The 12,500-nt window shown below is 33.0% G+C and overlaps 6 protein-coding genes across 12 annotated transcripts in view; 1 reads left to right on the top strand and 5 right to left on the bottom strand.

The window, feature by feature from the left end:
• The window catches only part of LOC105459552 (odorant receptor 13a-like), a 3,511-nt gene extending 3,431 nt beyond the window's left edge, over positions 1–80 (bottom strand). For 3 of the 5 annotated variants that reach the window (XM_011705689.1, XM_011705691.1, XM_011705690.1), the window contains exon 1: positions 1–31. This exon is cut by the window's left edge and continues 262 nt beyond it. The gene's annotated coding sequence lies outside the window, so the exon portion shown is untranslated. The other 2 variants (XM_011705688.1, XM_011705692.1) reach the window with 2 other exon arrangements.
• LOC105459556 (chromosome-associated kinesin KIF4) overlaps positions 1–12,500 on the top strand; it is a 23,642-nt gene that overhangs the window by 3,671 nt on the left and 7,471 nt on the right. The window contains exon 1 of one of the 3 annotated variants that reach the window (XM_011705699.1): positions 2,288–2,375. The exons of 1 other annotated variant lie outside the window; for it this stretch is intronic. Coding sequence is in view for 1 of the 2 variants with exons in the window: in XM_011705695.1 (XP_011703997.1) it covers positions 11,040–11,060 (21 nt within the window). In the remaining variant the exon portion in view is untranslated. Of the gene's footprint in view, positions 1–2,287; positions 2,376–11,033; positions 11,061–12,500 lie in introns of those variants that run through there. One more of the 3 variants, XM_011705695.1, reaches the window with a different exon arrangement.
• Positions 1,180–1,685, bottom strand: LOC105459553 (putative odorant receptor 85d). The gene is made up of 2 exons (XM_011705693.1): positions 1,504–1,685; positions 1,180–1,422 (listed from the first exon to the last, which is right to left on the bottom strand). The coding sequence occupies exons 1-2, from the start codon at positions 1,644–1,646 to the stop codon at positions 1,227–1,229; spliced, it is 339 nt and encodes a 112-aa protein (XP_011703995.1). The 5' UTR covers positions 1,647–1,685; the 3' UTR covers positions 1,180–1,226.
• Positions 1,695–4,037, bottom strand: LOC105459588. The gene is made up of 4 exons (XM_011705748.1): positions 3,813–4,037; positions 2,585–2,702; positions 2,186–2,432; positions 1,695–1,825 (listed from the first exon to the last, which is right to left on the bottom strand). The coding sequence occupies exons 1-4, from the start codon at positions 4,035–4,037 to the stop codon at positions 1,714–1,716; spliced, it is 702 nt and encodes a 233-aa protein (XP_011704050.1). The 3' UTR covers positions 1,695–1,713.
• LOC105459587 (putative odorant receptor 85d) lies at positions 5,730–7,945 on the bottom strand. The gene is made up of 8 exons (XM_011705747.1): positions 7,748–7,945; positions 7,549–7,668; positions 7,167–7,284; positions 6,792–7,053; positions 6,405–6,495; positions 6,115–6,251; positions 5,856–5,988; positions 5,730–5,780 (listed from the first exon to the last, which is right to left on the bottom strand). Exons 1-8 carry the CDS (start codon positions 7,943–7,945, stop codon positions 5,730–5,732), a joined length of 1,110 nt encoding a protein of 369 aa, XP_011704049.1.
• On the bottom strand, positions 8,507–10,221 carry LOC105459555 (odorant receptor 13a-like). The gene is made up of 6 exons (XM_011705694.1): positions 9,581–10,221; positions 9,340–9,465; positions 9,170–9,260; positions 8,950–9,086; positions 8,696–8,828; positions 8,507–8,622 (listed from the first exon to the last, which is right to left on the bottom strand). The coding sequence occupies exons 1-6, from the start codon at positions 9,937–9,939 to the stop codon at positions 8,572–8,574; spliced, it is 897 nt and encodes a 298-aa protein (XP_011703996.1). The 5' UTR covers positions 9,940–10,221; the 3' UTR covers positions 8,507–8,571.

The following is a 12,500-nucleotide window of genomic DNA, read 5'->3' as shown; positions in this document are numbered from 1 at the left end:
AACACGCGGCTAACACGTACTTACTTTACATTGGTTCAAGTGACACGTGTACAGCTTCACCAATGTTATAATCGTCAACATATGTGCTGCCATGGTTTGAAATATACATTGCAAGTCTCCATCACATATGACGAATTTAGCCATCTGGAAATACACCATGCTTATTTAATACCGCGCGCGCTTCAAAAACTTCATCTACTGCTCTTGTCAATTTTATTAAGAATTTAATACTTATATTATCAATTACCTGTGGAATAATTATAGAAAATGTGCTCAAAGTCACGAGGCTTAAACAGATTAATTTTGTTTTTGGATCCTGATACGGCCACTGGCCAACCAACGATGATACTTTCTTAACGACACCGTAATATTGACTCGAGGTGAAATCCATAGTTAATTCAAAGGCAGCTTTATCCAGTCGACTAACTTCGACTAATATTATTTTATCTAAGTTCTTCATCCCCTTTTTGGGCGATACAGGGGACACTTAATTTAATTGCGACATGTGGACATACATCACACATTATACACAGAATATTAATGCTGCATACGCTCCCCCTCTCTTCTCCTCCCCTCCCCTTCCCTCCCCTTCTCTATCTGCCCTACAATGTTTTCGTAATAATAGCTAACTATAATAATCGCAGTGTGTCTTTGACGCGGCGTCAATGAATGACACGTAGCTCTTACGTATATGACACGAGTGATATTTATTTCCTTGACACTAAATATAATGTAGAGGAAAGCGAAACCCTATTATACTGACGGTCGACGGAGAGAAAGACGACGGCAATCGTTTTGCAAGTTCCTTCCAAATGAAAAGACGTGTAATCAGTAGAAAGTTTCATTTTCTTTGTTCGGTTTTTTCTTCTCTGCAAGTTGAATCTTCGTATTTGAAAACTTTAAACTCGCGAAAAGTTGAATTAAATTCATGTATATATATATATATATATATATATCTATATATATATATATATATATATGTATATGTATATATATATCATATAAATTAATGCAAATTTAACATGTTACGTACATCTGACTAATGACAGTCATGCACTATTCTAACAGGAGAATTTCTCAATGATTGCTATACTTTCCATTTTTTTCCTTTTTTGTTTTCGATGATGCCATCGCGCGATTAATCGCCGGAATACTTGCTATTGAAAGGACGCGAGTACCATACAGTATGACATCGAAGTTTGTAAAATCTTTAAAATAGATAAGCGTCACGTATATTGTGAAAAAAGCTCTTGCAAAGCAATATTTGCTTGTAATGATTTTTGTTTTACCGTAGTGAAGCTCTCCAAAGAAAAAATGTAAATTTTACCGGCGCTTAAGAAACTCAATCGAAAACTCTTTATCATTACCAATATCATTAATTTTTGTGACTTTATGGATACCTTGTACCAACAGCTATTATATCTATAAATTTATGTTTCACACAAATGTAAGAAAGAATCGAAAATGTGATGATAGACGTTTTTAGAAAGAAAAAAATCTTACATTTTGTCGCGTATCTCAAGACTATGATCTATTAGCTTTTGCCCTTCGAAACTCAGGAAGAACAAATGTATCAATTCACCAATGACGTATAACGCGTATCTCGTTGTTTCTAAAATATTGCTGTTATCATTCTGCTGCATCATCTTCAGCACATAAAACAACAATTTGTTGCAAAGTACACATACATACCTATATATATATACATATATTTTATAATAAATGAATACATACTTGTAGCAAGGTAATGCTCATCGTTATCGTTACTATTAATATCTGCAAAGCGAAAGGTACGCTAAACGTATCTTCAAGAAGTTGCGCGTACCTGTGATGGCAAACGAGAGATAAGAGCTAGATTCGAATTTTGTCGTGTTTCCGGATATTTGTTTATTCTTATAAAAATTAATGGAGATTCATTTTTGACATTATGTTACATACTTTGTTCGATTTTGTGTTTACCTTAAAGCTTTTTGATGTGCATGCACAATAAACGCAATTCTTTTGCGATATCTATCATCCGTATTAGTATTTATAGTTTTCACTTTGCTCACATTGCAATTATATAAGAATAAACGTTCGAAACGAAATCTACAAACAATTCATACGATACCCATTTTGCGTGGAATCTGAATAAAATTATAAAAATATATGTGCCTCATTTACATGCAAAAATATCCATGCTTACCCAACTATAGCAAACATACTGCAAACATGTTCAACGTAAGTTACAAATATACAATCGTGGGCAAGTACTCCAGTTATAGCAATTTCCCAGGCTATAACAGCATGTAAGAAGATGTAGACGAAGTATTTTCTTTCATCGACGAAGTAATATCCTGGATATGTCAATAGAATAGAGCGGGATATGTTGAGAGGTAATACAACATCCAACAGTTGCGGTATGAGAGACATTGACATAAACAGACAGACAGCTACAAAGCAATACACTACGCAAGAATTAAGAAATTAAGTAATCATCTAATAATTTTTAATTTATTTAAATGTGTATTTTTATACACATTGAAGAGAAAAAAATTAAGGAGCAGAGTATGCGAGAGATAGAGATTGCACAGTTTGTTCTTACACGAGTATCCCAAAGAGTATCGTCTACCATTCTTTGCATATTTCTTCATAATTTCGTACTCTTCTGAAGTTTCCAATGCATTCCAATCGATGAACAAACGATCGGTGAGATCTTTTATCTAACAATAAGAATCAATTAGCAATGGGCTTTGAAAAATCAAATGAATGCATTACGATCGATGGAATTCTAAATTCTTTGCTTTGTCGTAAATTTGAAAATAATTCAAACGCAATAATGAAACGATTAATATAAAAAAAAATAATAATAATAATAGACACAACGTGACCGCAAGGATTCTCGAGTTCTAAAGTCAGCTCTTGAACAAACTGATTTTGGTAATTTGTATATACTTTGCTCTAATTGATGCAGGTTGTAACACTATTAAAGAATTTTACAGGTAAATTTTAAACAGTATCTTAAGGCTCGTAACTTTTCTTCGTAAGATTTGTAAGAACTTATGACTGAATTGTAATTCTATATGTGTATCGTGTAAGATTATTTGTAAATATCTATGATTTCTCGTAAACCTAACTCTTACGATTAGCAAGAAGCAATCTGTAAAAATATTGCATAAAATTATAAGCATTGGTCATAATAAGTTTTTACAAGTTTACGAGTCTCTTACGAGTCTGCTTAGGATTAACTTATTACTTTAGTATACGTATGTATAATATATGTATATGAAACATTGTTGGGACTTGTTGGTAAGAGAATTATCTCTTACTAATCGTTATTAGTTTACGAAATTAATAGCCGAGAGGCCTCTCGTAAATGTGATTTGAAATATTCATGATGACAATATAATCTTTGTTGGTAATCATTTAAACATCTTTAATTATTAATTCTTTTCCGTACCCGGTATAGGTATGTACAAAGGTATATATGTAAAGATATATACACGCGAACATACATTGAAAAGTTTTATCAAAAGCTGCAAGTAAAATATCCAATTCAATTTGTTCGAAGAAATGCATTGACTTTTAGAATCAATAAATAACTTTGTGTATATACACAGTACTTTGTAGCGATTAAGGTAGCATGTGTACAGTTTCAACAAACTCATTAGTGTTAACATAAACGATGTCATAGTTTCGAAAATACATTGCAATTCTCTGTCACATGTTACAAATCTAGCCATCTGAAAGTATATCGTTTGATTGGATTAAAAATTTCACTATTAATACTTACTACACATGTCTTGAAAAAAAATCTTTATAAAAAGTATTACTTGTGGAATATTTATAGAAAATGTGCTCAGAGTCACTAAGCCGACACAGAGTAATCTCATCTTTGGTCTCTGATGAGGCCACTGACCGGCCAACGATGACACTCTTTTAACAACATCGTAATAATGCAGATTCCAAATAGCGATATCCATATAGCTCACAGGCGATTCTTCGTCTCTTGATCTCGCGTAGATGTCTAATTTAAAATTTGTCGCCAAAGCCCTCATTTCACTTGATTCCCCCCTTTGTTACGAGAAAGGGTCTGAGATCTCTCAAACACATATCATACATAATACAACATGATATAAACGCTATTATAGGCTTATAACGAATTTGCATAGCAATTGTGGTATGCACCACACAGTAAAGAGTGACATGTAATTCTTATATAGAGAGGGTAGGACTGACATTTATATATAGATACCTCATTGATAAGCATACGTTACGAATTTGTTTTGCGGGAATTCCCTCCCGCCGCGTACGGAACATGTATCGATCATAGAATTTCCAAGAAAATTCTTCAGTCTCTAAACATATATATACGGATATGATGAGGTCTCTACTCTTTTCTTTTTTTCTTTCTAAACACTGACAAAACAACGTACAGACCTTATTATATACAATTGCATTCTAAGCAATGACAGCACAGAATTTGTTAAAAAATTTAAGATCCATCTTTGACGAATTAAACAACACGACAAACTACTTTAACAAACGTTGTGGATGCTCATTTTAGATTGAATGCTCGATAAGGGAAGAACAACATGCCTTATATTTTACTTGTGCAGATAACAACGAATGACGTATGTAACTTGTACTTAATTATATAATATAGTATTGCGAAACTGTATCGGTAAGTTCATCTATATTGGATTATAAGTAAAGATTACAAATAATTTCCTAAATTATTAAATCTTATAATTAATCTATACCTATATAGATATAAGTAATCTATATACATATATATAGTCATTCTTATACTTTATTTTATTTAAAACATCTTGGACTACAAATATTTTCTCGTAATGCAACTTTTGTTTATTTTGTTCAAGTAATTCACACAAAGACAAGCGAGAATGATAAAAAATTCACTGCGATAATTGCAATACAGTAAATATTACTCACGTGCAAATAGCCAACAAACTTGCTTTGACGTCATATAAAAAGTACAATTTATATTTTTGCGGACGGACTGGCTGCAAGACCATTGTTTAATTATATTCCAAAGACGAAGGTACGGTAAATGACATCTTAAAAAAACACTTGATATTGAATAATACTGAACAATATTATTTTATATACGAAATATTATCTCTGTATTATACACGGACGGTGACGTTTTCTATTTTTTTTTTCTCTTTCTTTTTTCACTCTGGCAACTGACGAGGAGAGAAAACATACAGAGACTTTACTGTATATAATTTTATTCTAAACAATTGACAGCAGAGCTGATTAATTACTTTAGCGGACACTTTCGATAAGGAATCAAGAAATCCGTATCTTATATTTTCCTTGTGATAACAATAAAGGACTTGTACCTTAAGTAATACTTACTGCAAAATTGTATCGGTATTCATTTGTATTGCGTTATATAAAGGTTACAGATTTCTTAAATTATCAGACTATATTATAACTATATTTTAATAATTTGTATGCGTCTTTTCGTTTATTTACACAAAACGGATTTCGAAGTTGCGAATATTTTATCTTTTGTTTAATTTTATTAGTACTAACGTGCGCCGAGACAAGCGAGTGATAAAAATTCACTACATTGTTTACATTACATTATATTATTGTAAAGGTTACTCACGCACAAATAAGTAACAAACTTGCCTTTTGATGTTACATGAGAATATGATTTTGCTGATAAACTAGATGCATAAATGACATTAATTTGGATATAATTGACTGTTGCTTAATTATTCCAAGGATGAGAGTACAGTAAAGTATGACATTGAAGTTTGCACAATCTTAAAACATATACCAATGTTACTAAATAAGTTGCTGTTTTACAATAATTACAATTTGTATATTGTAATATTTACCATGGTGAAATTCTCCATTGAGAAAATATAGATTTTGCTAGCACTTAAAAAAATAGGTTGAAGACTCTTTTGCATGACGAACAGAAGCATCCTTTGCAACTTGGGGGGTGTTTCATACCAAAGACTATTATAGCTGCAGCATGTTTTAATATATATATATATAGGTATATATATATATATATATATATATATATACATATTATATATAGACTAACTAAATTCCAATAAAGTATAATGGTTACAAAATCATTCGTCTTACATTTTATCGCGGGTTTGAAGACTATGATCTATTAGCTTTTGTCCCTCAAAACTGAGGCAAAATAGATGGATTAATTGACCAATGACATACATCGCATATCGTATCATTTCTAAAATATCGGCTTGCTGCTGCGTGACCTTCAGTACACAAAAAAATATATATTTTAATTTTTTGCGCGAGGCACATGCACTTTCTTATAATTTCAAAAAAATATTTAATTATCTGTTTTTAAATGTGCGAAGGATATATATTGTTGAATGGAATCTTGAAATAAATAAACACGCGCGTACTTGCAATAACGTAATGCTGATCATTACTGTATTTAATGCTAATTGTATAGTCAGCGTTAACGAAAACGTATCTCCGATCAATTGAGCGAATCTGTTGCAAAAGTGTGAGAGATACAATAATTAATAATACGGATCGAAATTTCTCTTTCTCTCTCTCTCTCTCTCTCTCTCTCTCTCTCTCTCTACATTGACAGATTACTCACTTTAAAGCTTTTCGGTGCGTATACACGGAGAATGCAATTCGTTTGTGGTACGTATCACTTGTACAAGAATGTACAAGTTTCGTGGCATCATTGTATATTAATCGTTCAAACCGAAATCTGTAAATATAATCGTAATGATATGCGCATGGCATCAATTTTGCTAACAAGACCAAATTATTTTTACCCGACTAGGGCGAAAATACTGCAGACGTGCTCGATATAAGTTAGGAGCATACAATCGTGAGAAACTATTACAGTCACAGCAATTTCCCAAGCCATAACAGCATGTGAAAAAATATAGAAGAAATATTTTCTTTCATCAACAAAGTAATATCCTGGATATGTCGACAGTATAGGGCGGGATTCGTTGAGAGGTAAAACGACATCCAACACTTGTGGTATGAGGGATAGGGATATAAACACGTACACGCCAAAATAGTAATACACTGCAACACAGATGAAGTGTTCGCCCAACGAACGTTAGCTAAATTGTAATTTCATAATAAACAAAACAGGCAGAAGTGAATATGAAGATGGAAATTGCATGATTCATTCTTACACGAATATCCCAAGGAATATCGTCTGCTGTTCTTGGCATATCTCTTCATAATTTCGTATTCTTCTGGTGTCTCTAATTCGTTCCAGTCAACGAATAATTGATCAATAAGAACTTTCATCTATGAGTGCCAAATGATTAATAAGCTTTTCTTCACAGTCTATATATAATTTAATATCTATAATATGCTCTAACTATAGAACACACACACACACACACACACACACACACACACACACACACACACACACGCGCGCGCGCGCGCGCGCGCGCGCGTAACATTATATACGCATAAAAATTTTTTTTAATATTGTATATTTAAAAACTCGAGTATTAATACGAATATACGAATAACAAGAATAGAATTGAATAATTTTATACGTACTTTACATCGGTTAAAGTAACACGTGTACAGCTTTACCAGTGTTATGGTTGTCAACATATAGGACGACATAGTTTGAAAGATACATTGCAAGTTTCTGTCGCATGTAACAAATTTAGCTATCTAGAAATTTGAAAATATATACTTATTATAGGCTATCTCGCTATTCCAGCTCTCACTTTTATTGAGAATTAACGATTACCTGTGGAATAATCATAGAAATCGTACTCAAAGTCATGAAGATTACACAAAACAGTCTCGTTATCGGTTTCTGATAGGGCCATTGGCCAGACAATGATGATAATTTCTTAACAAGACTATAATAGTGATTCCAGTTGGCATTCATAGTTTTACTCACAAACAGAGATCTTTCTCTGACTTCGTCTAGATAATAACTCATTGCAGACTTTTTTATTTCATCTGAGTGCGACTCCCTTGGTATAGGAGGAATAGTTTAATGACCTATCCCTCTATAGACTGCAGGTCCATGCATAATGTAAATACTATACATATGCCTATAAATGTCTACAATTGGATTTTCCCATAACTCGCGCGACACGTTTCCGCGAATAATGACGCGTGTGTACCGTAACTTGCATACGGATATATAATAATAGTATTTATTCCTTTGACACTATAAATACAAGGTAGAGAGAGAGAGAGAGGAGAGGGGGGGGAGGGGGAAGACCTCATTGATATAGGCATTGGCGTTGTCTTTTGACATGTTAGCAAGTTTCCTCCGAATAGTACTTATCGATTAGTAGTATTTTTTTTCTCTCGCAACTGTTCTAGAGAAGCAATCTTTTCATTCGCGGAAAATAAAATCTATATTTCAGAATGATACTGATCTTACCTTTGGTAGAATTTGATATAAACTAGGTAGGATTATAAATTAAATTACATTAAGATATGGTTAACAAAAGTATATATTATATATTGTAATAAAAGTATTAGAGACACATATATCGTTTTCGATGGCTTCATTGTTGTCATTGCTCAATTGTTGAATACAGGAAGTAACGCAAGCTATTGAAAGGACGCGAGTACCGTAAAATACGACATCGAGGTTTGTAGAATCTTTAAGGCAAGAACATGTGTCATTGAAAAGACTCCGAAACTTAATATTTGCTAAAGACAATTCTTGTTTTACCATAGTGAAGCTCTGTAAAGAGAAAATGTAAACTTTGCCGGCGCTTAAGAAACTCGGATGAAGACTCTTCATCATCACCAACATGATCATCTTTTGTAATTTCATGGATGCTTTGTACCAACAGCTGCTGTACCTGCACGATATTTTTAAGATACACGAAATATAATACATAGGCGATAATATTAATATGCATATGTACACATACGTGTAAATGATATATTTTTTTAGATGAATCGAAAATAATACTGCCTTACATCTTATCGCATATCTGAAGGCTGTGATCTATCAATCTTTGTCCTTCGAAACTAAGAAAGAACAAATGAATCAGTTGGCCAATGATATAGAACACGTATCTCGTTGCTTCTAAGATATCGCTATTCTCCTGGGTAATCTATACCACAAGAAATACAATATTTGAGTCCTTTGCAGAAATTAGTTTTTGAGAATTGTAAGAATTATTAGACTTGTATCTACTTGTAGCAAGGTAATACTCATCCCTATCGTTACTATTAATATCTGCATGGCAAAGGGTATGGTAAAAGTATCTTCGAGAAGTTGCGCATATCTGTGACAAATGAGAGAGAGAGAGAGAGAGAAATGTAGAGTTGACTGGATTTATTCATTTAAGTATTTAGGTCACTCACTCTAAAGCTTCGCGGTGTTTACGTACGAGCAATGCAACTTTCTTGGATAGATATATATCATTAGGATTTATCAATGATATAATTTTCACTTTATTTGTATCGTGAAACAAGTGTTGGTAATGAAATCTGTAAATAGTTTGTGCAATCAATTTCGTTCAATAATTTCAAGTATATTATATTACGAGATGATCGATGTGTATACGTCTCTTGCTCATTTATAAGTTATAAATTATTTTCCTACCCGGTTATAGCAAACTTGCTGCAAACATGCTCGACATACGTTACAAACAAGCAATCATGAGCAATTATACCAGCTATAACAATTTCCCAGGCTACGACAGCATGCCAGAATATTTGAAAAAAATATTCCCGGATGTCCACAAAGTAGTATCCTCGATACGGCGGTAACACAGGGCGGGACTCGTTGAGAGGCAATATGATATCGAGGGTATGCGGTATAAGGGACATTGACATAAATACAATTATCGCTGCGAAGCAATATACTGCAATGTACGATATTGGCGAAATATTGCAATGAACTTGTGAAAACACACAAAAATGAAAATCACATCTAACTTTCGAATAAATCGGACCGCACATTTAAAAGTTTTGATCTCATCTCACCAGAATATATCAAACAGAATCGTCTACTATTCGCGGCGTAGGACTTCATAATTTCATACTCTTCAGAAGTATGTAATTCCTTCCAATCGCAGAACAAGTGTTGAGTGAGCTCTTTAATCTGATAAAGAACATTGATCATGGCAATATAGTTTTAATTATTACAGTTTTTCTTACGTTTATGTGATTTACGTTAAAAAGAAAATATTTCCTCGTTTCCTTAATTTCTTTTTAAAAATTGTTAATTGATTTCTAATTTGCAGTCTTTTCACAATTCGATCCGTATACTTGACGGCGAGTATTTAATCCGCGACATATATTACTGTAAACGTACTGTATGAATGTTGAATTGAAAGGTGTACACTTTTAGTATTGCCACAAATGACAGTAAATATGCTGTCATTGCCTGGAAAGTGCAATGCAAGTTTCTCTTGCACATAAATTGATATGCTATCTGAAAAAATATCGATTACATATATTTTCCTAACAAACGAACTCTTTTGTCGGTGATTATGTCGCCGATAAAAGTTCAATTATCGCTGATCAATTCTGCCAGTGGTCGTTATACCTGTGGTCCGAGTATAGTTAACAAGATTATAGTTAACAAAGCGATACGAAATACTCTTGTTTTTGGCTTTAGATATGGCCACATACCAGTGAGAGATGATATTTTATAGACGATGTCGTAATAATGGTTGGAAATATTATATATAGTTTCCATTGCTTTCATTTCGGAGAAACTCTGCGCTCCGTGTAACAACTGGTCGCTCGTAGTGCAGGTTGCATATGGCTCTTTCTCTTTCTTTTTTTCTCTCTCCTTTGTCACGATCAACGAATTGAGAGAATAATAATTGCTACTATATCGGACGTAACTATCTCTTATGTGATAAGTTTATTATATATTATACATTGCACATTATACTTGCCAATCCTCGCTAAATAATTTTGCGTGTGTCGTATATATTTCAATGATTGACACTTATATGTATCTTGTGACCGAGGTAACATTTATTCCCTTGACGCTAATTGTACAACGTAGAAAGAGGGATATAGTTTCTCTGATACAAGACTCCCGATCAATGACAGTGATGGTTTTTCAAGTAAATTCCTTCTTTCCTTCCAAGTATAGAATATATCGATTAAAAAAAAATAAAAAAAAAGATGAAATTACTGTTGGTAGAGGGTATGCACTCTTGTGTGTCGTGAGTTTCTTTCGAGGAAAGAATTAAGCAACGCGCGCGCATCATCTGTATTCAGTCAATAATATTGTTCAAACAGATAAAGGCCTTATTTAATATAGTTACAACTGTTTATAGTAAAACATATCTGCAGTAGTCAGGTAAACCTTAATTATTTTTAAAATGTCTCGTTAAATAACGTAAAACATGTAATAAACATATCATTTTTTGTAATTATACATTTTCTATCACATATATATATTTTTGTGTGCGCAGATATATATATATATATATATATATATATATATATACATATATATATTCATTATATTCATTAAATATTTATTACAATATTTTATGAAATACATATACCACTACGATTGCTGGCTGTTAATCGCATGCTTTTTAAGGATAATTTTTCTGATACTTGAAAAAATACGATCGCGAAATGCGATTTTTTCTCGAGTATACATTACTAATTCTTTTCTATATGGCATCTGCCCTTAAACGAGAGTCAATTATAATATACAGCCAAATTCTTAAGTTGTGCAATGAGGTACTAATAGGGAAATTCAGGAATACTGAATCGTTGCGATGTCCTCGCGGGTCGAGTGTGCATGAGAAAAGACGCTTCCACAACTGAGCTGCGATCTTAAAATTGTGACTGACAATCAGACTTGTATATTATATATTACTATAGTACTTAACAGGCGCGCGTTTCGCGCGCGCTGCGTATTGAATCCCACATCTTCCAATAATATTTATACCAATTTACATTTTAATTAAACAAATGTTAACGATGCTGCAGGTTTAAGGGTGCAAACTACAAACTTGTAGTAATAGCTAAGCACGAGTACTTAATTAGCCTTGCATTTCAGCTAACGCGCGATATTAGAGCTATTTTGAAAGTTATTTTGGAGATAAAAGGCTATTATGTTTTCTGAAAGCAAATTTAAAGTAATTATAACATTATAGAATTCAAAATAGCGGATCCAATATGGCGATTTGATGAATTAACAAATCTTTTGGACCTTAAAGGTCTATCTACAATGAAAGTAGTAAGTCGTAAGCCGTAAAAAATTGACCAGTCACAGTCGATTATTCTTCTCATATTCGACTGTGGTCAATTTCTTACAGCTTACGACTTACTACTCTCATTGTAGATGGATTTTTAAGTCATAAGAAATTGACCAATCGTAATTGAATTTGAAGAGAATTGGTCCATTTCTTTCGGTTTAAGGCATAGACTTATAAGATAGACTGCGCGGCCCTTTGTTCTCGGTGAAGCAGAAATCGAAAGCGAGAGGGCTACACGCCACACTTCTCTTGTCCTTACTCAATCGTTGGTGGGGAGAAGAAAAG

Source organism: Wasmannia auropunctata, unplaced genomic scaffold, assembly GCF_000956235.1.
Source record: "Wasmannia auropunctata unplaced genomic scaffold, wasmannia.A_1.0 LD334183.1, whole genome shotgun sequence".
NCBI classification, from domain to species: domain Eukaryota; kingdom Metazoa; phylum Arthropoda; class Insecta; order Hymenoptera; family Formicidae; genus Wasmannia; species Wasmannia auropunctata.
Note: the sequence above shows the minus strand (reverse complement) of the source record. Positions and strands in the feature narration are given on the sequence as shown.

What these genes read in the sequence shown, in the direction of transcription:
- LOC105459553 (XM_011705693.1), bottom strand. Translation starts at nt 1,646, where the DNA reads ATGATGCAGCAGAATGATAACAGCAATATTTTAGAAACAACGAGATAC. An exon ending in CTTGAGATACGCGACAAAAT is followed by an intron (nt 1,423 to 1,503) that starts GTAAGATTTTTT and finishes ATAAATTTATAG; the next exon opens with ATATAATAGCTGTTGGTACA.
- LOC105459588 (XM_011705748.1), bottom strand. Translation starts at nt 4,037, where the DNA reads ATGAGGGCTTTGGCGACAAATTTTAAATTAGACATCTACGCGAGATCA. An exon ending in TTTCTATAAATATTCCACAA is followed by an intron (nt 2,703 to 3,812) that starts GTAATACTTTTT and finishes TCTTATTGTTAG; the next exon opens with ATAAAAGATCTCACCGATCG. An exon ending in ATACTCTTTGGGATACTCGT is followed by an intron (nt 2,433 to 2,584) that starts GTAAGAACAAAC and finishes ATTGCTTTGTAG; the next exon opens with CTGTCTGTCTGTTTATGTCA.
- LOC105459587 (XM_011705747.1), bottom strand. Translation starts at nt 7,945, where the DNA reads ATGAGTTATTATCTAGACGAAGTCAGAGAAAGATCTCTGTTTGTGAGT. An exon ending in GTTACTTTAACCGATGTAAA is followed by an intron (nt 7,285 to 7,548) that starts GTACGTATAAAA and finishes TGGCACTCATAG; the next exon opens with ATGAAAGTTCTTATTGATCA. An exon ending in ATATTCCTTGGGATATTCGT is followed by an intron (nt 7,054 to 7,166) that starts GTAAGAATGAAT and finishes TCTGTGTTGCAG; the next exon opens with TGTATTACTATTTTGGCGTG.
- LOC105459555 (XM_011705694.1), bottom strand. Translation starts at nt 9,939, where the DNA reads ATGTGCGGTCCGATTTATTCGAAAGTTAGATGTGATTTTCATTTTTGT. An exon ending in AAACACCGCGAAGCTTTAGA is followed by an intron (nt 9,261 to 9,339) that starts GTGAGTGACCTA and finishes CATTTGTCACAG; the next exon opens with ATATGCGCAACTTCTCGAAG. An exon ending in CTTTACAGAGCTTCACTATG is followed by an intron (nt 8,623 to 8,695) that starts GTAAAACAAGAA and finishes CTTGCCTTAAAG; the next exon opens with ATTCTACAAACCTCGATGTC.